The sequence below is a fragment of the Ictalurus furcatus genome, chromosome 18 (genome assembly GCF_023375685.1).
Source record: "Ictalurus furcatus strain D&B chromosome 18, Billie_1.0, whole genome shotgun sequence".
In the NCBI taxonomy this organism is placed as follows: domain Eukaryota; kingdom Metazoa; phylum Chordata; class Actinopteri; order Siluriformes; family Ictaluridae; genus Ictalurus; species Ictalurus furcatus.
In genome coordinates, this window is record NC_071272.1 from 22,786,605 (window position 1) to 22,810,026 (window position 23,422).

A 23,422-nucleotide genomic window follows, 5' to 3' on the forward strand; every position below is an offset into this window, starting at 1 on the left:
CAGGAAAGTACTGTATATATATATATATATAAAAAAAGTCATAAATTATTTGATCTATCACTTATGTGCGTAGGAGGATGAAGGGGAGTTATAACAGTGGTATAACTTGTTAATAGAACAACTTTCATCTTTCATACCCACTCACCGTCCACTTTAATAGGAACATCTGTACACTTGCTCATTTATGCAGTAGAGTAGACCAATCAACAGCATTAACTGAAGCTCTTGACCTGTACCTGCACGATTTTACGGATTGTGCTGCTGCCACATGGTCGAATGATTTGATAACCTGAATAACACATTAGAAGCACTTACTTTACATTGTCAATTATCGCAGTCTTGTGCAAAGCTTTCAGTCCAGTACTATATCAAGTTATTGATCGTCTGAGGGCTGAACAGCGATTTCTGTCAGCAAAGTCATAAACCGGTGGTTAAATTCTGTGAATCCAATATTATGGTAGTATTTCGTATTCCAGCATTATCCAGTAATGAATATGCCGCCTGGCTTTGGCCTATATTAGGTATGTATCTGTAGCCTACTATTATATAGTTCTGAAAGCTAAGGAAAGGTGATCCAACCACCAATGATCCAACCACAATTTTGGTCGGAGGCTCATAAAAATATCCTCTTCTTTTTTTTTCTTTTTTTTTCAAACCAAAATATTGAATCAACACTATGCTGAGTTACAGCTTGGACTTGAATGCGTTTTATTTGACTGTGATTACAGCTGCAGTTTTACTTTCCTCCAGACGAGTCGCTGTTCAGTCAGTCAGGACCAGGCCTACACCATGTCCATTTCCTAATACTACCCTACTAAATAGGATGTCACACTATAGCTGGAGTACTATTTCTCGCATACTATTTAGTGCGGTAGTGTGAGGTTTCAAAAAAAAAGAAAAAAAGAAAAGAGTTTTTAGCACGTGAAAGGGGAAAAATGCGACGTGACAAACTGAAACTAATCATAAAAGACAACTAAGGGTGCGATTATTTCCCAATGTATAGCATGAAGTCTTAATTCTGATTAATACACGGGTTTAAGGGTTTAATTTTTTTTTCCTCTGGAAGATAAAAGAGTCCTCGATAAGAGGACTAGGACCAGATCGTTTTTATTATCCGCGCGCTCTCTTTCTTTCTTTCTTTTTTTTTTAAAGAAATGAGTCAACATGGTGGACTGTTAAAAAAAAAAAAGAAAGAAAGAAAGAAAAGAAAGATGGTGTCGGCTGCTCCATTTCCCCACCTCCCTTGAAGAAAAAAAAATGGCAGGGTGTTAACTAGATTGTGTGTGAAATGTAGTAAGGAAGCTTAAATGTGAATTATACACGCACGCGACTATTTTAATTATAGTTGGAGCATGGTTTATTATAAGGTGCGCTCTGCTTTTACACACTCACACACACACACACACACACACACACACACACAGAGAGAGAGAGAGAGAGAGAGCTTCATGTGTCTGGATTCAAACCCTTTCCAACTGATACCATCTGTAAATGTGTCATCGATTGACAAAATGGCCTCCTTCGACCTTTGATGTAGCTCGTGCTTGACGGGAAAACGTCGCAGCTTCACGCGCGTCTCCACCGGGGCTCTCTTCTATCCGACTCTCCCATTTGAGATTTTAACACTTTGTGGCCTGTTTCGGCAGCAGACTCCATTTTGAAGCGGCTGCCCAGGACTCGGTCCCGAGTAAACAACCAACTTGTGTCACCCCGCCGCCTCATAAACCTTACACACACACACACACACATACACATACACATATCTAAACTATTCCTATAACCTGAGCCTGAGTGTTCAGCAGGAACTGTATGAACCCACATGTGTCTAATTGATGACGTGACTTCAAAGCACTTTTTAAAGGTGTATGACATTGTAGCGTTTGTGTGTGAAGAAGAAGACTACTAAGAGTAGCAGGTGTGTTTTTAGGAACTGTTTTAAGTAACAAAATGTAGCGCAGGACAGCGAGGCTGGAGAGCCCGCGACGGATTGGATTGGCTGTTCTCACACACACACACACACACACACACACACACACTCGAGACACAACCGGGGGCAGGTCGGCACGCCGAGGAAACCATCACCGTTTCAATGGAGAGAAAGTAAGATCCACCGGTAATGTGTTTCTGAATCACGGCGCAGGGGGGACGTGTTTATGTCACCGTGTGTGTGTGTGCGCGCGCGTGTGTGCGTGCGCATGTGTGTGTGTGTGTGTGTGTGTGTGTAATGGACGTCTTTTGCTGTGTTTCTTTGGGTTTGTTTAGAAAGGGGCCGCTAGCTTCACTGTCAAGAATATGTGCTCAGGTTTCTCGGCCTAGTGCTGCTGCTGCTGCTGCTGGGATTTGCTGAGGCACTCACACATTGGGGGAAAAGGCCATTTCGACTGCAAAAAGCGCAGGATTTTCGGTGTCCACGTCCGCGTGCGAGATGTGAATGGTAAGAATTTTATTATTATTATTATTATTATTATTATTTATTTTGGGATGCATTTCATTAACTCCTTCACAACACGGTTTATTATAACGGGATCGTATGCAGGTTGTGACCACTGTAAGGTTGTGTGTGTGTGTGTGTGTGTGTGAGAGAGAGAGACAGAACTAAAGGAACGGTATCAGGCGAAACGTCTATTGAGAGAAGAACCTCGCGCGAGCTGCCTGCCCCTGTATGATTTCCAAAGCGCGCGCGGTCGCTCGCGCCGCCGTGGTGCTGCCATATCGGTATCGTATCGTAACTGCGTTTAACTTCTTCACTTCCTCTGAAAGATGACAGACTCGCACTCGTCACTAGAGTGTGTCATACATGTGCGCCTCGGCCCGGAGCACGCAAGGGCGGCTTCACACACACACACACACACACACACACAGCAGAAGTCCTACTGCACGTTCAGTCAGCGCTTCTGCAATGTCCATGGTGTATGTTCATAAACAGATTATTCATTAGTAAAGGTGCATTTTGTAGGTGAAGGGTCCACATGAGGACCACTGCTTACCCACCGGTATGCGTGTTGACCTTTCCGAGCACAGCGCTGACATGACACTGGTACGGGTACGCTCGTGTGTTCCTGATCACTCGTGAAGACCTAAAGGACGTTTAGCAGAAACGGCGCATGGCGTTTGTATTCCTTAACTTGGCGCTTTGACGGACGCGTACACGTCGAACACCCGACAGCTCCTGAGCTCGGGTGGGTGAGCGCCTGCGTGGAGTTTCGCATGTACAGTACTTCTCGGGTTTGTGTAGGTTTCCTCTGGGTTCTCCGGTTTCCTCACATTGTCCGAAAACGAGACGGGTGGATTACGACGACATAAGATCAAAATGAAGGCGGCCATGTTTTTGCTCGTACTTTGTAGTAATTCAGAGTTCCGACTTTCCACTTCTTAGTGGTTAGCACGTTCGCCTCACGCCTCCAGGGTCGGGGTTTCGATTCCCACCGGGGCCATGTGTGTGCGGAGTTTGCATGTTCTCCCCGTGCTGCGGGGGTTTCCTCCAGGTACTCCGGTTTCCTCCCCCAGTCCAAAGACATGCATGGTAGGCTGATTGGCGTGTCTAAAGTGTCCGTAGTGTATGAATGGGTGTGTGAATGCGTACGTGATTGCGCCCTGCGATGGACTGGCACCCTGTCCAGGGTGTACCCCGCCTTGTACCCGATGCTCCCTGGGATAGGCTCCAGGTTCCCCGTGACCCTGAAGGAAGGATAAGCGGTATAGCAGATGGATGGATGTGTGTGTCTTGTTATGTGGGAAATAAGTACACACAGCGCTTTAAAAACCCAACAAACTATACACCTCGACACTTATGACCACCTACGACACTGCTATGACACGGACGGTTCACTCTCCAAGTAATAGCTATTCAGCCTCGATGGTTTTATTGCATGGATGGATGGGGTAGGGTGGAGCGGACATTGTGCATAGCTCCAAATGGTCTACATGCACCAATAGCACCAAAGTTCTTCCCTCACAAACATGTAGTAATTCTGTACCTATATAGGAATGCCATAGGAATAGGTAGGAATACCTTATAAGAGGGCCAATCAGTGTAGTTATCTGTACCTAATAAACCGTCATATATTGATTTGTCATATTTCAGAAATGTTGACTGAATGAATTGTGTCCCAGGTGTCTCCGAGGCAAGTGGCCAGTACAGGTGCTCGGCTCGTCAGTAGTCCTCCAGACGAGCTGAAAATCCTCAGATCTCATCACATGGAAAACATCACCCATCTTAGTCAAGACGCCTGGCCTGAAGCCCAACCTTCATGTCTCACTTCCACTTAGCAGCGCAGAACTAAGGACTACTGAGTACTTTACAGTTCCTTGAAAAGCCTCCAGACCTTCGTGGAGAACTTTCTGGATCTGCTTTTTCACATACAGGGATCCACAAGCGCCAGAGGAATGAGTTGACTCCATGGCGCTTTAAGCTTGCCGAACCTGTCTCTGTTACAAAACATGGACACGGCTTTGCCTGAAACTAGAACTGACAGTAACACTTGCATGTCTCCTCCCAGTCCAGCGTTCAGTCTCGATTCGTCCAGTCCATTCGCAAATGGCTTACACTTCGAGTCAATTTTGTTTGAGGACGAGGAGGACGACGAAGACACGGGCCCAAGGTCTTCACACGAAAAGCCGCGTAGCATCCCCGTAGACGATATCTCTCCGTCTACAAATCCCAAGCAAAGATTCGCCATTTTGGATAGACACCATAGTCTGTCTAAAGGGAAAAGAAGAACAAAAGCCTGGATGTCAGTGAAACAAGATGGAAACCGCGCCGAAGAGTCAGGCGGAGACGGCGATCCAGGCTGTCTGGAGTGCGTCCGCGATGACGTTACGCCGGCAAGTTCTCGTTTTTAATCTTCTGCTTCCGTGTAGTTTTTGAAGTCACGTCCAAACCAAGCATAATTACGTCTACGATGGCAAACGCTACGTTGATTAAAGAGAAATTCCACTCTTCGGAAGATCTACCAACCCTCATGAAGAATACTCAAACACTTACTAAGGAATGAGTAAAGCGTACGCGCAGATATAGATTGCATGTTATAAATAGCTTAAGGTTATTACTAAAACGTGTCATCAGTTCAAATTAGAAGCTCGCGTTCACACTGCGGTCCTTAATGGAAAACTCCAGCTTGAAATTACATTCGTTTCTATTAAAATATTTATGATATTTTTAGCTTTTCCGGTGCTAATTTGTCGATTGACTAGCAGTTTATTATTATAATTATTATTATCATTATTATTATTGTTACTACATATTAGAATGTAATAGCTTTTTTTGGGGTGGTGGGTTGTCTCCCCAATCTCAAACATAGAGTGTATCGGTTTGGTTTTGCTGTTCGCGCCTAAAAACAAAATCACAAGAACTTCTTTTCTTGCTCTTCATTTTCTTGCTCGTCATATTAACGAGAGATCCAATGTAAAAGCAGTGGAGACAGCAAACTTCGGACTAAACGGTCCAGAATACGCTATTAGCACGAAAGTCGAAGCTTCGGAAGCCGTTCTGTTTGAGCAGAGCGTACAGACGAGGAGGTGAGAGGACCGGACAGACTAAAGTACTAAAGCACCGCCGCATCGGTCACTTTAAGCACAACTGAAACTCACACGCTAATAATAAAGATCAATATGCCAGTTCTCCACGGTGGATTTTTCCATTAAATACAGGTTTGATTGTTTACCTGATTAGTTTCCTAGCTAGTTAGCTTGTCGTTTGACTATTTGTACAACAACACTTCCCTTTGACTTCAGATTGTTGCTTACGTTACTACGTAATGAAATCATGTCGATTACAGTCACGTGAAGCAGTCGTTTCCAAAAACAGACCTCTTTCAAGTGTCTCTAAGCCTGTTTTTTTTTTTTTTTCTTCTTCCCCTTTGTGTCAGTGGAATTTATGTAATGCCTGTAAATAAACGAAGAAATATTTCATTGCTGAAAAGTCACGTGCAGTATAATCCTTAAATTCACACACTAGATTACAGTCAATAGAAAGTCTTAACTGGAAATTCTTTCCTCAGAGCGACTGGGCTTTTATCTGTGAATATGAAACATAACATGTGTCTGTCTGCATCACATCATTTACCTTAGAGTCCAATAATTGGATTAATACCAATATAATGAAACACTTGTAACTAACTGTAGTCATTTTTTATTTGTTTGATTTATTTTCTTTCGCTACAGATTGGTTTTGAGAGATATCTGTCATCGTATACACGAATCAAGGTTTGTTTCTTGTATGACGTTCATTGGAAACAATTTTCTATTAGCAGATCAACAACTCAAAGTCAAAGCCTCTTCCACCATTAAAGTACCTAGAAGGTGAAGTTATCTGGGCCAAGTTCAACCGTAGACCATGGTGGCCATGTCGCGTGACCATCGATCCTGCATCGGAAACGTATCACAGAATAAAAGGTACGTTGGTTTGGAATAACATTGTAAATTAGTACAACATGTTATCTACTGGTAGGTTAAATGTGGAATCGGACTCTGCAGTTTACAGTAGTACTGTGCATTTTGCATGATAGTTAGTTAATATAGCTGTGCTAAATGTTGGTGTGGTATTATCAGTTCCGGTTTTAAAGAGTGAAGACTTTAGCAACAAAACAAAAAAAAGAGAGAGAGAGAGAATTCGAGAGTTCGACCTATTCCCATAGAAATAAAACCTTAGGCGTTTTCTTTTTTCCTGTGCTGTGGGTTTATCAGAGCCGAGGGATAATCCTTGTCGCCAGTATTACATCAAGACGTTTGGGGAACCTGAGGAACTGGCCTGGGTCTCCGAGAAAGCCATGCATGTATTTGTTGGTGAATATCAGTTTCACAATCTCCCTGGTCCAAAGAGAGGGGTAAGACCAAGCTGAAAATTCATCATCGTCGTCGTCATTCTTCATCAATCTTTTTCTCATTTCATCGTAATCGTTTTTAATAAATAACTGTAATAATAAACTCTATATTTCCCCCACATAAAACTTCTAGATGAATCGCTGTTTCACTTGGTATCTTATTTTGCGCACCGTTTGTACTTCTCTTATAGGTACCCAAGCGGTTTCTAAGCTCTTGGAGTTGTAGTGTAGCTGAAGCTGAGGCGCATTTCCTGGATAAGCCCAGGATACCTGTAATAACTTCTGAATTCACAGAAAAGTGTTCAATCGATGAAAAAACGAAAGGTCAAGAAGACAAGGTGTCTGACTCCCGGTTGCTCCTGGGAATCCCTGGAAACGGTCGGCAAGTCAACGGGAAGATTTCACATCAAGACCAGAACTTTTTGACGAAGTCCAAATGCAAAAAGAAGCAAAGTAAGTCCTCGGCGGAGTTTTTCGCAAAGTACGACAAGTTTGTCTGTGGAAAGACCGAGACAGAAGAAGTGGTGGATAGTCCCTATTCCGACATCGACTCCGTGCCGCAAATTCGCCGATGTCCCAAAGGAGGTGGCCGAGCCTCGCTGAACTCCACTCCCGATCAGCCTGTAGGGCAGGTGACAAGCCAGAACGATAAAGAAGCGAAGAAAAATATCGAGGGTGGTCTGTGGTTCAGCAAAGCTGGAAAAGGACAAACCAGTGGGGTATTTAGTCGTGCGGGAATTAAATCTGTTAATTGCTCTTTTGGTAAGGTATCATGTAAGATCAAGATACCCGAGTCGGCGAGTATGAAGTCCAGAGACAACCAAGTCACGGGATTCGAACACCAATCTGTGGACACCAAGAAAACTCTCGACAAGAGAGTTGCGTGTCTTCCAGCTAGCAGTCGATTGATGACGAGAGCACTAAAAGCAATGGAAGACGCTCGGCTCCGGCAGACGTCTAGCCAAGATCTTAAACAAACTCTGCCAGGCGGTGAAAGTGAGAACGACGTACGCGTCACAAGATGTGCGTCTACCGAAAAGACAAAAGTCAAATCGAGACGGCCGAAAATTTCAGCGCGGCCCGATTTAAACGCGGATTTAAAAGCAAAATCCGACGCCGTTCCCAAGGCGCCTCTCAATCCGTCTGATCTGGAAGACAACGAGGTCGTTGTCAAGTCGGAGGACGAATCTTGTTCGATATCTTCCGTACCACTCGGTTTCAACGCGTCGGAAGTGAAACAAGAGACTCGAGCGTCCGAGGCATCGGCGTTTTCCACGGCATCTCCGTTCCGTGTAAACATACAGGACGGCGAAGACATGAAAGAAATAACCTTCAAGTCGCTGGAAAACGAAAAAAACGGAACGTCGGCCAGATTTCGTCCAGACGCAAACTATAAATATAGCACGTTCCTGATGTTGTTAAAGGACATACATGACAGTCGAGAAAAAGATGGCCGACCCGTGGTCATGGAAACTATACCCGCGACAAAACTCATTAAAGAGGAGCCTTCGACGATTTCAGAACGAGATCTGAAAAGTCGTTTCGGTCGCGTTAAGGATAATACTGACCGCTGCACGTGGGCGGGGCTTAAGAAGTACGGACAGAGCAAAATGTCTGCTTTTAAGTCGAAGCAAAACAAAACAAATGCAAAGTTTGGTCCTGATCTGCGAGAGGTCAACGGTTGTGTCGTTCAGCGTTGCCCGAGCATTTCTACTGTACCGAAATCTGCTAAAAAACCTAGCAAAAAAAGTCAAGCGGCCGTGAAGAAGAGCCTTGATGACATTTTTGTGCCTTCGGAGTTGTCAACACGTGCGTGTAGCAGGAAGTCGGATGCAAACACACCTTCGCCGGGGTCCAAACCCCTCGCCGAGAACTCGGAGAATAGTTTTTTGGGCAGTGTACCTAAAAAACGCTGGCAGAAGTTTGAGCAGGACGTCGTGAAGGTGTCGCAGGCGGAGATCAGAAGTGAGCAAGGACCAGGGCAACCTTCAGAACGGAAAAGCGTCGTGGAGCCTGGTGCCGAAACGACGACTCCGACATCGTCTGCGTCAGCTAAAGAGATGTCCGTAAACACAGCAAACGTAGCTCCAAATACCTGTGAGGTTTCGAGTTTCCCCACAGGTAAGATGAGCGCTAGAAGAAATGTAATTAGCTCCCTAACAGTTTTGTTTATCGTGACTCCGAGTTTTGTCTTTGCCAGAGAGCAAACGCATCAGAAAGCCTAGCAAAAGACTCATCGAGTGGACAGAGGAATACGACCACATATTTGCCACTAAGAAGAAAGCGAAGAAGCAACCGGAATCCTTGCAGAAGGTAGTTTCGGGGTTTTTTAAAAAAAATTAAACCCGCGTTTGTGTTTTTTTTTTAAACGTTCAATCATATACCGATTATCGCATATCTTTCTCAGGTTATTAAAAACAGGTCTGTTAATATGACGGAGAAATCCTCAGGCGTACAGCGACATCAAGGAGCGATACGACGTGCGCCGAACCCCTTACCGGAAATTCAGACTCCTCCCCCTGAAGAGAGGTCTAAGACTCCTCCCATGCTAGAAAATCCTCCGTGTCAAGAGAGCCAGGTTATGGCTGTAGACACACTAACTCCGCCACCAGAAACAGAAACCTCCCTGTATGGAGAAAATTGTTTTAAGGAACAGCTTCCGGTTCAGAATTGTTCTACCGCTGGTAAGTGAATCTGTACGTGCTGTCGAAAAAACCGAAAAGTTCGGTAATCCTAGCCAAATGTTTTGTCCTTAGCCAATTGTTTGCCGAGAAAGGGCGTCGATCTTAATTCAGACCAAATACACTGTGTGGCCAAAAGTTTGTGGACACCTAACCGTAACATCCGAACATGTTTATTGAACATCCCAGTACAGATTTATTCGCTTCTTTACTGTTATTATAAGCTCCACTCTTCCGAGAAGGCTTTCCACTAGATTTTTGGGGCGTGGCTTTGGGGCTTCGTGTCCGTTCAGCTACAAGGGCGTTGGCGAGGTCGAGGTCAGGCGCCGATGTTGGGATGTTGATGTGAGGAGGCTCCAGCTCCAGTTCATCCCAAAGGTGTTCAGTGGGGTTGAGGTCAGGGTCCTGTGCTCTTCCATCCTTCACACGCCACGTCTTCATGGAGCTTCTTAGTTCCAGTGAAGGGAAATGAGGATGCTACAGCATACAGAGACGTTCCATACAATCGTGCGCTTCAAACTTCGTGTAAACAGGTTGTGTCAGAACCGCATATGGGTGTGACGGCCAGGTGTCCACAAACTTTTGGCCATCTAATGTAAATAGTGTGTCTAGCTCAGGACGACGGCGAGAGGAAGAGGGTGACGTAGCGGGGACCTTCTTATAGGCGTATGGTCGCAGTCACGAGGTGACTGTTAGTACAAGTAGCACGGAAACGTGGAAGGAAAAGGAAGTAGAAATAAGTTTAATAACAGCATTAAGGTGTATGTTTTGTATTTGTTGAAGTAAGTACATATTTTCCTTTGGTATGAGTTATGAACATGTCGCAAACTCTTTGGTGTTCTTCAGGCGATGGCATCTGTTTAAGCACAAAGAGGCAGAGGAAACCCACCAAGAAAATTCTAGAGAGTTCAATCGAAGCTGAACCAATTCTGACGCCAAAAAAGAAGGTTTGTGTGACAGGACTTTACAACGTTAGCCTAGCCGTCAGTCTACGTCTCAGGAGACTAATTTATCGAATTATTTTAATCGAATTAATTCTTTGGTAGGTGAAAACCCAGAGGAACGGTTCTTCAGGACATGCCGCTCATTCAGGTTGGTCAGTCGGCGAATATTTCAAATTCAGGTTCAGTATTTTCAAACGTAGCGCAGTTCTTCTAGAACGTACAGTCAGGTCCATAAGTATTTGGACAGCGACACGGTCTTTCGTAATCTTTCCTTCAGGCGTGGCCAAATCCATTTGGTACGTTCCTGAAAAGTGGACTTTCACTCACATCTCGATCGCTCCATTTCGACTCCATCGTGGCGGTGGACAAGAGCAAGATGACGAAAGTGGTGTTGCTGTCCAAATACTTACGGACCTGGCTGCTATCTTAACGACGAGACGGCAGATCTCCGGAATTTCTTTTTGCCAGTTACGACTATGATAACGCTAACCATGATGTAAATATTTGTCCTCATAACACTCATCGCATTATCTTCCACAGTTGCATACTGTTACAGCACATTTCTCTCCTTCTGTTATTTTGAAGGACGGGCTTGTGGAAACAGATGTCAACTCTGGGCTCCACCAGACTGTGGTTTCGTTTTGTGTCATTCTTATTCTGTCCCAAAACATAGGCTTTGGACAATCAAAAAGTAAGAGCAAGCAGCCTGCTGTATTCGCTCCTGAAGAGAACGTCCCAATTTCAGAGAGTACAGAGAGGGAGGCGGATATCACTCCTACGAACCCTGACACACTTAACCCTGAGACAGCCAAGGACGGCAAATACACTCTGGAATCTGAGGTCAGCGTTTAAAAACCCACCTCGTGAAATCATATTATGGCTGTGTTTTACCGAGAATTAATGTCGGGCTCTAACGTGTAAATATTCCAGGTTCACTTTACAGATGATAACAACGAATTCATTAAACGCTGCTTGACTGTACCGCACACTAAAGCACTTCCTGTTTGTTATGCAGGTATTTGACCCCACTGATGACTGCTCTGAGATGAAAAATGAATCGGCTGATAGCAGACTGTCGGCGGAGAAAGGGAGTGGCGTATTTCCGAAAGACGGCGTTTGTCAGGTCAGTTCTCTTTAGATCGGTTTGTCGTAGTAACGGCGGCGGCTAGAGAACGTAGATTTTGGTGACGCAGGACAACGTTAATAGCGACATGACTCGAAAATGATGTCGAGAGGCTATGATTCCTGACTTTGACTTTTGCTATACTCTACTAACTAGTGAACTCCATAATAGGCCGCTGAGATTTGACGGCACACGGTCTAGCAGCCGGCGTTGAGCGGTTTTTAGACATGTCTTTGTTGACGCACACAGAAGTGCTGATATCACTGACCAGGGCTTCCTTTAAATTTCTCTCTCAAAATCCACACAAAAGATGTGTAACCAGCGCAGAGAAACCAGTCGTCGGAAACGGGAGACATATTTCGATTCTTTTCCTCAGCCGTCGTGTGGGAAACACGGTCACTGTGGTGCACACGCGTTTCTGATGTATACACATTATCCACTCCGTAATCCACTCCGTAATCCCTCTTGCAATTTTTGCAGTATGTCATAAAATAGAAACGGTTCTGTACATCGTAGACACGTGGTCTACGATTGCTTGCACTTTACCTTTGTTCACAGAGATTTATTAGATCAAATTCTAATTCCTTGCTCTAAATACAAGAACTTGAATATTTCTATACTAGCCCAATTTGACATAAAAAACATAACCTTGGCAACCCTGGTATGAATTGTCCTCTCCTCTGCTTCCCGTGCAGTGAAAATGTGCCCAAATAGAGCATGCATGGGGCAGCGTGATTCCCACCCCAACTAGCCTCAAATAACACTTGTTGCAGTTCCTATTTGTGACCACTAGGTGCAATATTAACTCTGTGGCGCTAAATGGGGCAGTGAGTACGTGTCACTGCGAGCAGACCGACGGAACATCGGCTTATATATAAAAATGTCCCTGGAATGGAATATAGGATATATGGAGTCGTAATTGAAGACTTTTTTCTTTTTTCTTTCTTTTTTTTTTTTACGAAGATAAAGCTTAAATAGCAAACATATAAAAAATATTTAATGATCTGCTATCTGCTATTATTGTGCTATTCCAGAAGCTTTGTCAGTCAGTTCATTTTCCATAACAGCTGATTGCAGCCATAACTCTTAAATAGTTTCCATTGATTACTAGCGTTAAACTGAGGACCTTGTCTGAGGGGACCTATGTGTGTTTGCGTAGGTTTGTGAGAAACAGGGAGAGCTGCTTCTGTGTGAAGGCCAGTGCTGCAGCACGTTCCACCCACAATGTGTCGGCCTGACCGCGCCGCCGACCGGGAAGTTTCTGTGTCAGCAGTGCACTTCTGGTGGGCGTTGACACAATCGCACAGACGCATCGGTAGAACAGTGACTTTATCTTTCATTCAATCCTGTACGCGGTAACTGAGCAAAGAGGTGTGTTTGTGAATTCCAGGCGCACACGAATGTTTCATGTGTAAGAAGCTGGACGACGACGTGAGGCGCTGCATGGTCCCTGCCTGCGGGAAGTTCTACCACGGAGAGTGCATTGCCGGCCACGCCCTCACGGTGCCTTTAAACCGAGGCTTCCGCTGCTCCCTCCATGCTTGTCTCGCCTGCTTCATCACCAACCCGAGCAACCCCTCCGTTTACAAAGGTCTTAATTCTTTCAGTCGTACAAACAAACGAATATAAGAAACGACAGTAAGTACAGGTTTATTACATAGCACGTGCGTACGGAGCGCTTACGTGACCGTTACGTTAAAGTAATTAAAATAGTTACGGAGGTCACGATGCCCAGGTGGGCCACCAGCGATCCGTGGTTATTGTTTTGCGTCGCGTAAATACCTCTGGTCTTCATCAGCTGCTCGCTGACAGCGCTAGACCAATCACGACAGATTGGGACGTCTGACCAATCAGAGCAGAGTATGCTCTCTGAAAGGAGGAGTTTAGAACGAGTCCTTTAGAACGGATCGTTTAACGAGTCGTTTGTGACACTGAAGGGAAAAAGGGTAACGCCGCAGTTTAAATGATGAGCATGTTAAAGTGTTTTGTGACCTCGGATGCGTGTAAATCTACTTTAAATGTATGAGACATTTAAAACAAAAGTAGGCACGCTTCAAAACCATAATAGGTGCGCTTTAATATAACGCGCTTACATTTTTTTCTAGTCCCACCAATGTGTCTTTTTAATCTAAACTTTCTAAACAATCGATCTAAAACTGAAAACAAGCAAAATGATGTTATTTTTAATATAATACAACATGCTTTGAACCGTTTTAGTACAATGTGTGGAATATTCAGAATTGAAAAAGGCCAAAATGAAACTAAGTAAATAAATAAGTAAATACACATGTCAGTAAATAAATAAGTAAACATGTAAGTGAATATCAGACTCAGTTAGAACGATATATTAACGCGGTAATCATTGCTATCGTTTTACTAGTAGTAATAAGTTCTTTATATCAAGCATCAGGTAGAGAATGACTTTCCTGCGTCCTGCGCCCTCTACAGGTCGACTGATCCACTGCGTCAGATGCCCCGTTGCATACCACGCTAGCGATTACTGCATCCCTGCTGGCAGCGTCGTCTTGTCCGCTAACTGCATCCTCTGTCCCAACCACTTCGTGCCACGAAAGGGCTGCCGCAATCACGAACACGTCAACGTCAGTTGGTGCTTCGTTTGCTCGGAAGGTCAGTCGCCGCGGCTTTACTCGCCTTAACCATGTCCAGTGTTGCAGTCGGTAAAGAAACGGCTTTTCAGTTCAGTTCAGTTTTGTATATCGAATTATTATGTATAAATTCAGAACGTCTAAATGTTCAGTGTCTACGTTTGTCCCTAATGAGCAAGCCAGAGACGATATGAGGACGAAACCTTGAAAGGAACCAGACTCAAAAAGGGAACCCATCCTCATCCGGGTCAGACTCTGTGATAATAATAATAATAATAATAATGATGCGATTATAAATAATTCCCGACTATAACTGTGTGCTATATAGTCCAGAAGTGCAGGAAATTCATTACAGTTTTCATACGCACTGTAATTTTGTTCACTGATGGAGACGCGAGTGCAAAACTGCTTGCGGCATTCGCAGTCCTAAAACTATCGTAGCATTCGCAGTCCTAAATCTATCGTAGCATTCGCGGTCCTAAAGCTATCGTAGCATTCGCGGTCCTAAAGCTATCGTAGCATTCGCAGTCCTAAAGCTATCGTAGCATTCATAGTGCTAAAGCTATCGTAGCATTCGCAGTCCTAAAACTATCGTAGCATTCGCAGTGCTAAAGCTATCGTAGCATTCGCAGTACTAAAGCTATCGTAGCATTCGCGGTTCTAAAGCTATCGTAGCATTCGTGGTGCTAAAGCTATCATAGCATTCGTGGTGCTAAAGCTATCATAGCATTCGCGGTACTAAAGCTATCGTAGCATTTGCGGTCCGAAAGCTATCGTAGAATCCGCAGTGCTAAAGCTATAGTAGCATCCGCAGTGCTAAAGCTATCGTAGCATTTGCAGTGCTAAAGCTATCGTAGCATTCGCAGTGCTAAAGCTATCGTAGCATTCGGAGTCCTAAACCTATCGTAGCATCCACAGTGCTAAAGCTATCGTAGCATTCGCAGTGCTAAAGCTATCGTAGCATTCGGAGTCCTAAAACTATCGTAGCATCCACAGTGCTAAAGCTATCGTAGCATTCGCAGTCCTAAAACTATCGTAGCATCCACAGTGCTAAAGCTATCGTAGCATTCGCAGTGCTAAAGCTATCGTAGCGTTCGCAGTGCTAAAGCTATTGTAGCATTCGCAGTCCAAAGCTATCGTAGCATTCGCAGTGCTAAAGCTATCGTAGCATTCGGAGTCCTAAACCTATCGTAGCATTCGGAGTCCTAAAGCTATCGTAGCATTCGCAGTGCTAAAGCTATCGTTGCATTCGCAGTCCTAAAACTATCGTAGCATCCGCAGTGCTAAAGCTATCGTAGCATTCGCAGTCCTAAAGCTATCGTAGCATTCGCAGTCCTAAAGCTATCGTAGCATTCGCAGTCATAAATCTATCGTAGCATTCGGAGTCCTAAAGCTATCGTAGCATTCGCAGTCCTAAATCTATCGTAGCATTCGGAGTCCTAATGCTATCGTAGCATTCGCAGTCCTAAAGCTATCGTAGCATTCGCAGTCCTAAAGCTATCGTAGCATTCGCAGTCCTAAAGCTATCGTAGCATTCGCAGTCCTAAAGCTATCGTAGCAAAACCGTTTTTTTTTTTTTCAATTGCAGTCCACAGCCGTCTTCATTGTTTCTAAGTGTTTTGTTTTGGAGCCATCCTCAGCTGAAGCGAGCGATTTCCAGGTGACGAGAACTCCAACCAGACGTAGGGCATCAGGACAGAACCAGGCAGGTCTGGAGAGCAGAAGGGGTCAGGATCACTGCTGATTAAAGTTTTCTGTCTGGGATCTTTGTAATCGTAGGAGGTAGCCTGCTCTGCTGCGAGTCCTGTCCCGCCGCTTTCCACCGTGAGTGTCTGAACATCGACATGCCCGAGGGGAGCTGGTTCTGTAACGACTGTCGAGCCGGGAAGAAACCACACTATAAAGAAGTGGTGTGGGTGAAAGTGGGTCGATATAGGTCAGCATCAGCACCGACAGAACTCCACGCTCTTCCAAATATACTATTATTACTGCTTTTCTGACATATAATAACCTAATAATCATATTCATTTTCAAAATCATTTCAGGGGATATTTTTCCCTGCTACCAATAATAATAATGTAATAATATACATGAATATATATATATATATATATATATATATATTTTTTTTTTTAAATACTCGCATGTTGGCAGTGTTGGGGAATATCCTGAGATGATCATATTTATTCCCATGATAAAGTTTATTTTTATTGCTCCGTCAGATGGTGGCCCGCTGAAGTCAGCAACCCTAAGGACGTTCCGGAAAATATCCTGCGGATGAGGCACGACGTCGGCGAGTTTCCGGTCCTTTTCTTCGGTTCCAACGACTACCTGTGGACGTACCAGGCTCGGGTCTTTCCGTACATGGAAGGAGACGCCAACAATAAAGACAAAATGGGAAAGGGGGTCGACTCCATTTACAGGAAAGGTATCATTCCTACATTTAACCCTTTTAATAAATAAAGCGCTGGTGTAAGTGGCACTGCGGATAGCATCGCTCCAGGGTCCACCGTAATCCTGGCAAGAACAAAGCCGTATAAAGAATATGAACGAATGAAAAAAAAGGCGTGACTTCAGAGGGTTAAAAAGTAGATTTTCTCTTAGATTGTTAAAAAAAAAAAAAAAGGAGGGGGCTGTAATTCAGATCGTGTTTCTGGTTTCGCCAGCTCTGGACGAAGCCGCCGGAAGATTCCGGGAACTGCAGGCAGAGAAGGAACTCCGGCAGCTCCAGGAGGACAGAAGAAACGACAAGAAGCCTCCTCCTTACAAGCACATCAAGGTATCAACCTCACAGACGTGGAGTTTTTTTTCTCTCTCTCTCTCTCTCTAGCGTTTAATTACATGCCAAGCTGAAGCAGTTCAGGCTTCATCTGAACCGATCTAACAGGTGAACCGACCGATCGGCAAAGTGCAGATCATTACGGCCGACTTGTCCGAGATCCCACGCTGCAACTGCAGAGCGACGGACGAGAACCCCTGCGGCATGGACTCGGAGTGCATCAACCGCATGCTCCTCTACGAATGCCACCCTCAGGTCTGCCCAGCGGGGGAGACGTGCCAGAACCAGTGCTTCACCAAGCGCCAGTACTCGCAGGTGGAAATCTTCAGGACGTTGTCCCGGGGCTGGGGCCTGCGCTGCTGTCACGACATCAAGAAGGTAGGCGGAGTTACGAACGCCTCGGTTCAGTCCGGTCGAATTAAAAACACGACTAATCCGTATGCCTTACACCGTAGGGCGCGTTCGTAAGCGAGTACGTCGGCGAGGTGATCGACGAGGAGGAATGCCGAGCTCGGATCAAGCGGGCGCAGGAGAACGACATTGGGAATTTCTACCTGCTGACTCTAGACAAGGTGACACCTCTACGACCGTGTCCTCGAGTGAGTAGTAAAAAAGCACTACTCTCTCTCATCTCGTGTTTCTTTCTGGTAGGACCGCATAATTGACGCCGGACCTAAAGGAAACCAGGCCAGATTCATGAACCATAGCTGCCAGCCAAACTGCGAGACCCAGAAATGGACCGTAAACGGAGACACCCGGGTCGGACTGTTTGCACTGGTGGACATTGCTGCTGGTGAGGAGTGTGGACTTTGAGTGTGTGTTTACTAAACTGCGTGGAAAATTCACGAAGCTATCCTCGTCGGCGCGTCAGAGTACCTAAAGTACCTTTAACGATATTAGTATTGATCGATATTCACTATCTTTTCTTTCCTCTAAAGGCACCGAGCTGACGTTCAACTATAACCTCGAGTGTCTGGGCAACGGGAAGACCGTGTGTAAATGCGGCGCGCCGAACTGCAGTGGCTTTCTAGGTGTAAGACCAAAGGTAAAAGAAGAAAAAAAAACCCCACGGGCTTTTAATAATAACACTGCAACACTTCAACTTAACTCCGAAGTGAGAAGTTCGAGCTGTAAACATTACGCCGTTTTCGAACAACGTGGGAAAATCCATCGATAGTCAGCGTAACAGACGCAAGCTGATACAGATAGATTAGAAGCTTCAGTTGAAAAAGCTTTCAAAAGATAATATGAAAAGGTCTGCAAGTAGAAAGCAGGAAATGAGTTCTTAAACAGTATCACCGCTATCGTCGTCGTTATTGCCATACTGATTATTACGTTATCTCTCAGAATAACCCTCCCGCAGACGACAAGGGCCGTAAGATGAAGAGGAAAGGCCACGTAAAGCGCAAGTCGCAGCAAGAGCTGACCAAGGAGCGAGAAGACGAGTGCTTCAGCTGTGGAGACGGTGGACAGATGGTTTCATGTAAGAGACCTGGGTGTCCAAAGGTTTATCACGCAGACTGTCTCAACCTGACCAAGAGACCTGCAGGTCAGTGCTAAATACGTACAGAGCGGCGTTCGGGTGTCTGTATGAAATCTACGTCGTGTACATGACGTTCCAAAGATACGCATTTTCACTAAAAATGGCACACAACATGCGAATCTAGAACGATCGACAGTTGCGTAGGTGTCTCGTATTCGCCGATATTAACCGACACCTTGGAAAACCCCGCCCCCTTCCACGCCCCCTTCCTCAGGAGAGATGCGCTGACGCGAAACCGTCACTTTATAGAACGTTCCGAGCTAAATAAAATCTATCGGCGTATGCCCGACCTAGTCGAGCACTAGTGTGTGATTGCTATCGGGTTCAAACGTGGGACTTTTTTGGCGGGACGAGAAGGAAAACAAAAAGCGATTAAACGATCGGCCTACAACGAAGTATAAATCCCAACACGATACAAATCATTCTAATTTGATGAGAATGAGAAAGTAACGAAATGCTGCTTTCTCACTTGTCGCTTGCTCTCTGTGCTCTCAGCGCGGCATCGTTCAGACATTTCGGTCGAAGCTACACCCCTTGCGTTAATGTTTTTCCGCCTAGGAATGTGTTTCAGGGTTTAGAGAAAACATAAACAAATCCCATCCAACATCTGTGGTGAATTTAGTTTGCAACTAGGGGTCGCACGACTACTATTTGTTTACGGTGTGTTCGAGTGGTCGTCTTTTCCGCAGTCGAAGCCATTTAGGACGCCGCAATCTTTAGTCAGTTTTACACAATGAGTGCATTTAAAACGCCAGGCAGTTCTTGAACGAACAGCTTCACACAAGCTACGGATTAAATCGTTTCCTGTGCCGCCTCCGCGCGATTGGCTGATTCGATAACTGCCTTGAACGTGTCGGTGTTTCTATTAAAGTGGCCGCTGAGTGTACGTGCATGTCAGAAAAGGTGTTTTCGGTGTGCTTTGGAATTCTGTGTTTATGTTATTGTTGCGCAAGTGTGTAATGTTGTTGTGTGTGTGTGTGTGTGTGTGTAGGGCGTTGGGAGTGTCCGTGGCACCAGTGTGACCTGTGTGGTCAGGAAGCCGCCTCGTTCTGCGAGATGTGCCCCAGTTCCTACTGTGTGGAGCACCGCGACAGCATGCTCTTCATCTCCAAGCTGGACGGCCGACTGTCCTGCAGCGAACACGACCCGTGCGGACCCGAGCCTCTAGAACCGGGCGAGATCCGCGAATACCTCCCGGAACACGTTAACGCCTACCCGGTGAAGGCTTTACCGCTTTACCAATTCCCAGCGTGCCACTCCGGTCCGCTTCTTCAATCCTCCGACGCTTTGCTGATGCCCTCTAGCCCTCCTTCCAGTCCTTCCCTCGCGGTCGCCTTTACCAGCCCGTACTCGCCGATATCGTCCTGCGGGGAAGACGAAAACCCGCTGGAGCAGGAGGACGACGTGGAAGAGGACGGTGCGATCATCGTAGAGGAAGCTAACGAACGCACTCGGTCAGAAACGCGGTATAAAAGGCGTCCGAAAGTCACGCAGGCCGTGTGAATTTCTACAGAAACGTAGGGAACAGCCGTAGAATTGGATTTCGACGCCGCTTAAAGCGGAAAAAACGATCATCAACCCTGGTGGATTTAGAATTTAATCAATTCTTGTTTTTTTTTTTGATTCGGCGCTTCTTAGATTTACACGTAGACGTGCGAAGCATGGAAACGTGACACTTTGAGAAAACGGACGACTCTGAAACGAATTACGAAATGAGTGACGTTCAGGACAGAGACCACGTCTGAAAGTCCACTTCAGTCCTAGTGACCGATTAACAAATTCCCGTTTGTTCCTCGCGATAAAGTTTTTGCACTCACCACTTTTAGATCCTTCCAGTACGAGCCCTGGCTGGCTAGCGTAGCGCAAAAACAGCCCGAATCCCCGTTCCCGGGCTCCACAGCCGCTGTCCCAGCATCGCCCGAAGCCGTGGTCTGCACTTACCGCTTTACAAACCACTTTTAACGGAAATCTCAAAGAGATTCAGATTCCTTCAAATCCCCTCCGACAGAAAAGACACGTAACGGTGTTTATTTCTGAGAGAAATAGTTTGACGTAACGTAGAAAATCCTCCTCGAGGGCCGGTTTTGCACATTATGACCGCTCGTAAAAATGATAACATCGAGACACGGGAAAGATTCTTAAATATAGAACCGCGTGGGGGAAAAAAAAACACACCCCAACGCTGGATACGCCGAACGAGACGTTCTTCGACAGCGTGCATCCACCGTTTGACTTTATAATGCCTTATGAACGTGCACTCGTACCGAAACGGACGCCGCTCGCCGCTCATGTTAAAAGAGGTCGTTTTTAACCCGTCGCGTTAACTGCAGTAATTAGATCTAGTGTCTTAAATCAGTTACACAATACGTTGTTATTCTGGTGTCATAATCACCAGCCGTGCGTTTTTTGTTTTTGTTTTTATTTGTAAATCGAGGCGGCGATTTTGGGCAGCGTTCGCACTCCTGAGATGAAACGCCGTCGTGCTCGGAAGGCGGCACGAACGCAATGATCTCCTAAGGTAACTGTTTTTACGGAAAGTCCACCTCGAAACACATTAAACGTGCTCATACTGAAACTCGACGATCTCAAGCGTAAGGGATAACTTGTAGCTCGTGAAAACAAGAGCCCGTTCACGTCACGTGAACGACGCGTGGAGTCGTCGGCGTCGCACGAACGCAGCGCGGCGATACTCGATGGCGTGTTAGCGTGAAAGAAAGTCGAAATTTAAGAACCTTATCAGCGTGAAGCGAGTGTACAGACGAGGAGGCGAGAGCGCAAGACTAAAAGTACTAAAGCGTCGCTGCATCGCTCTGGTCAGAGAGAGATGAAGCGAGGTAGGGCTTCGACTTCAGCATCGGCGGGCGGTCGAACGGCATCGTGGGTAATGGAGAAAACCGCTGAAGAGTTTGATTCCAAAATAAATCCAGAATGCTGTTGAAGATCACATGTTAATGAGAAGGATTAACACGCGAGGCGAGGCGTTCAGGGTGGATTTTTTCCTTTAACTGTTTTCCACGAGTTCTGGACACTTCCACTGTCTTCTGAAATATAAATGTATCAAATGAGTAATTAGTAATTAAGTCATGGATGCGACTGAGTGACCTTTCGCTGAATGTCACAGCGGAGGTTCTTAATAAGGGAGGCTTGGGCGTCTTTCTAAAGCTGAATCGAATTGTGATATCCACTCGACGAGCACTTTATTAGGAACACCGTACTGATACTCACGCTTTTCTTCCAGTACAGCCTCGATCCTCCGTGGCACGGGAGGATCTGTTGATATTGACAACAATCTCCCGTGCTACCACATCCCAAAGGTGCTCTACCGGTACTTCTGTTGAAGTACCCTGAACTCATTGTTCTCCTGGTGCTCTCTGATATGGCGCGTTATGGTTCTGGATAATCATAAGATTTACATTTACATTTATTCATTTAGCGGACGCTTTTATCCAACTTAGAAATGAGGAAATACAAAAGCAAAGCGATATATCAAGCGGAGAGCAATACGAGTAGAAGATAGGTCAATTGTGGGACATGGGGATGCATATGGTCAGCAACAATACTTAGAGAGGTCGTGGCATTCGGTTGGCAACAATGTGCACCAAGTAACCAAGCAACCCCACACCATTACACTACCACCACCAGCCTGAACTGTCGTCACAAGGCAGGTTGGGTCCATGGAATCGTGCTTTTGAAGGCAAAAACTCTTATCGGACCCTGTAGCAGAAATCAGAATTCATCAGATGGGTGCGATGAGGTTTTTCCAACCTTCCGTTCACTTTTGACGGGCCTGTGCGCAACTTCTGGCACCAACAACACTGAGAAGTCACGCCGATCTCATGTGAACATTAACCCAAACCCTTAACCTGTGTTTGGATGATTCTACGCATCACGCTGCTGCCACATGATTGGCTGACTGAATAAGCAAGGATACAGGTGTTCCTAATAAAGTGGTCAGTGAGTGTATATTGTTCTAGATTTATAGTATGTGTACCAGATAGATGGAAATCATATTTATGCCTTTGTGCTTCTGTAGTTTTGCACTCGAGGCTAACGGACCACCAGCTAACATCGTGCAGACTGCTTTTCTTTAATCACACAAAAGAATTATCTCAAAATGTAAAATAATAATAATAATAATAATAACAATCTCAAAATCTAAACGCTAACACGGACGCTAGCACAGCCTGATTTTTATGTAATCACAAAAAAAAATACAGTACAGCTTACAAGCAGCGATTAAAGGGGCCAAGCACTTTCTGTCTAACCCCCGCCCCCCCCCACTTCCTGTTCTCAGTAGCCTTCCCAAGTTGCAAATCTTGTCTCATGTTGCTAAATATATCATTTGATGTCAATACATAAAAGTCTCACGATACAAATTTCGTGACCATTTGGGAAAATTTGTAGGAGAAGAGGCAAACCCCCCCCCCCTTTTTTCAATTTCAAAATGGCCGCCTTCCTGCCGGGCAAATCACAGCATCTTTACATGCTGAAAGAACATAAATTCCTTACATGATCTTCAGTGCTTGGCCCCCTAATAATCGCAAAGTGATTTGTGAAAACCAGCGTCGGCCATTTTAAAGTCAGCCGCTTAATTAAATCAGCGTTTATTCTGCTGTTATTACATTGTTCAGTCCCTACACGATTTCGTTTTTTTTTTTTTTTTGCGATCGCAGAAACGAACCCAAAATCAAGCAAACACGCAACATTCGAAGGCGCTCGCAATTTTTCCAGAGTAGCGCAGATTTTCCGCAGATTCGGGACGCGAGACGCGTCGTCTGACGTCGCGTTCAGCGTCCAGCAGCGAGTACAGGCTGGTAAAATCGCGACGCGCGTTCAGCCAAAACCCTCTTCGATTCACGCACTCGAAAGCGAGTGCAGCTAAAACGTCTCGTTTACCAACGAACATCGCTGCGAAAGACAATTCC

At 45.4% G+C, this 23,422-nt stretch overlaps 1 protein-coding gene across 3 annotated transcripts; it reads left to right on the forward strand.

Moving 5' to 3' along the window:
* The first annotated feature begins 1,633 nt into the window (after window positions 1-1,633).
* nsd1b (nuclear receptor binding SET domain protein 1b) lies at window positions 1,634-22,610 on the forward strand. 3 transcript variants are annotated; one of them, XM_053648516.1, is made up of 23 exons: window positions 1,634-2,113; window positions 2,263-2,434; window positions 6,249-6,393; window positions 6,685-6,824; window positions 7,013-8,942; window positions 9,022-9,134; window positions 9,229-9,505; window positions 10,349-10,449; window positions 10,549-10,594; window positions 11,120-11,286; window positions 11,462-11,569; window positions 12,729-12,852; window positions 12,960-13,160; window positions 14,018-14,197; window positions 15,955-16,111; window positions 16,398-16,603; window positions 16,842-16,954; window positions 17,063-17,332; window positions 17,410-17,526; window positions 17,606-17,747; window positions 17,893-17,999; window positions 18,302-18,503; window positions 19,489-22,610. In XM_053648516.1, exons 2-23 carry the CDS (start codon window positions 2,432-2,434, stop codon window positions 19,998-20,000), a joined length of 5,361 nt encoding a protein of 1,786 aa, XP_053504491.1. In that variant the 5' UTR covers window positions 1,634-2,113; window positions 2,263-2,431; the 3' UTR covers window positions 20,001-22,610. The 3 variants fall into 3 exon arrangements, with proteins under 3 accessions (XP_053504491.1, XP_053504490.1, XP_053504492.1); XM_053648515.1 differs by having other exon boundaries at window positions 1,634-2,100; XM_053648517.1 differs by lacking the exon at window positions 1,634-2,113 and having other exon boundaries at window positions 2,123-2,434; window positions 6,252-6,393.
* Window positions 22,611-23,422: the final 812 nt, after the last annotated feature.

Bases quoted from the DNA above. Each gene is read 5' to 3' on its own strand.
- nsd1b (XM_053648516.1), top strand. The intron at 6,394-6,684 runs GTACGTTGGTTT...TGGGTTTATCAG, and splicing joins AACGTATCACAGAATAAAAG to AGCCGAGGGATAATCCTTGT. The intron at 17,333-17,409 runs GTAGGCGGAGTT...CTTACACCGTAG, and splicing joins GCTGTCACGACATCAAGAAG to GGCGCGTTCGTAAGCGAGTA.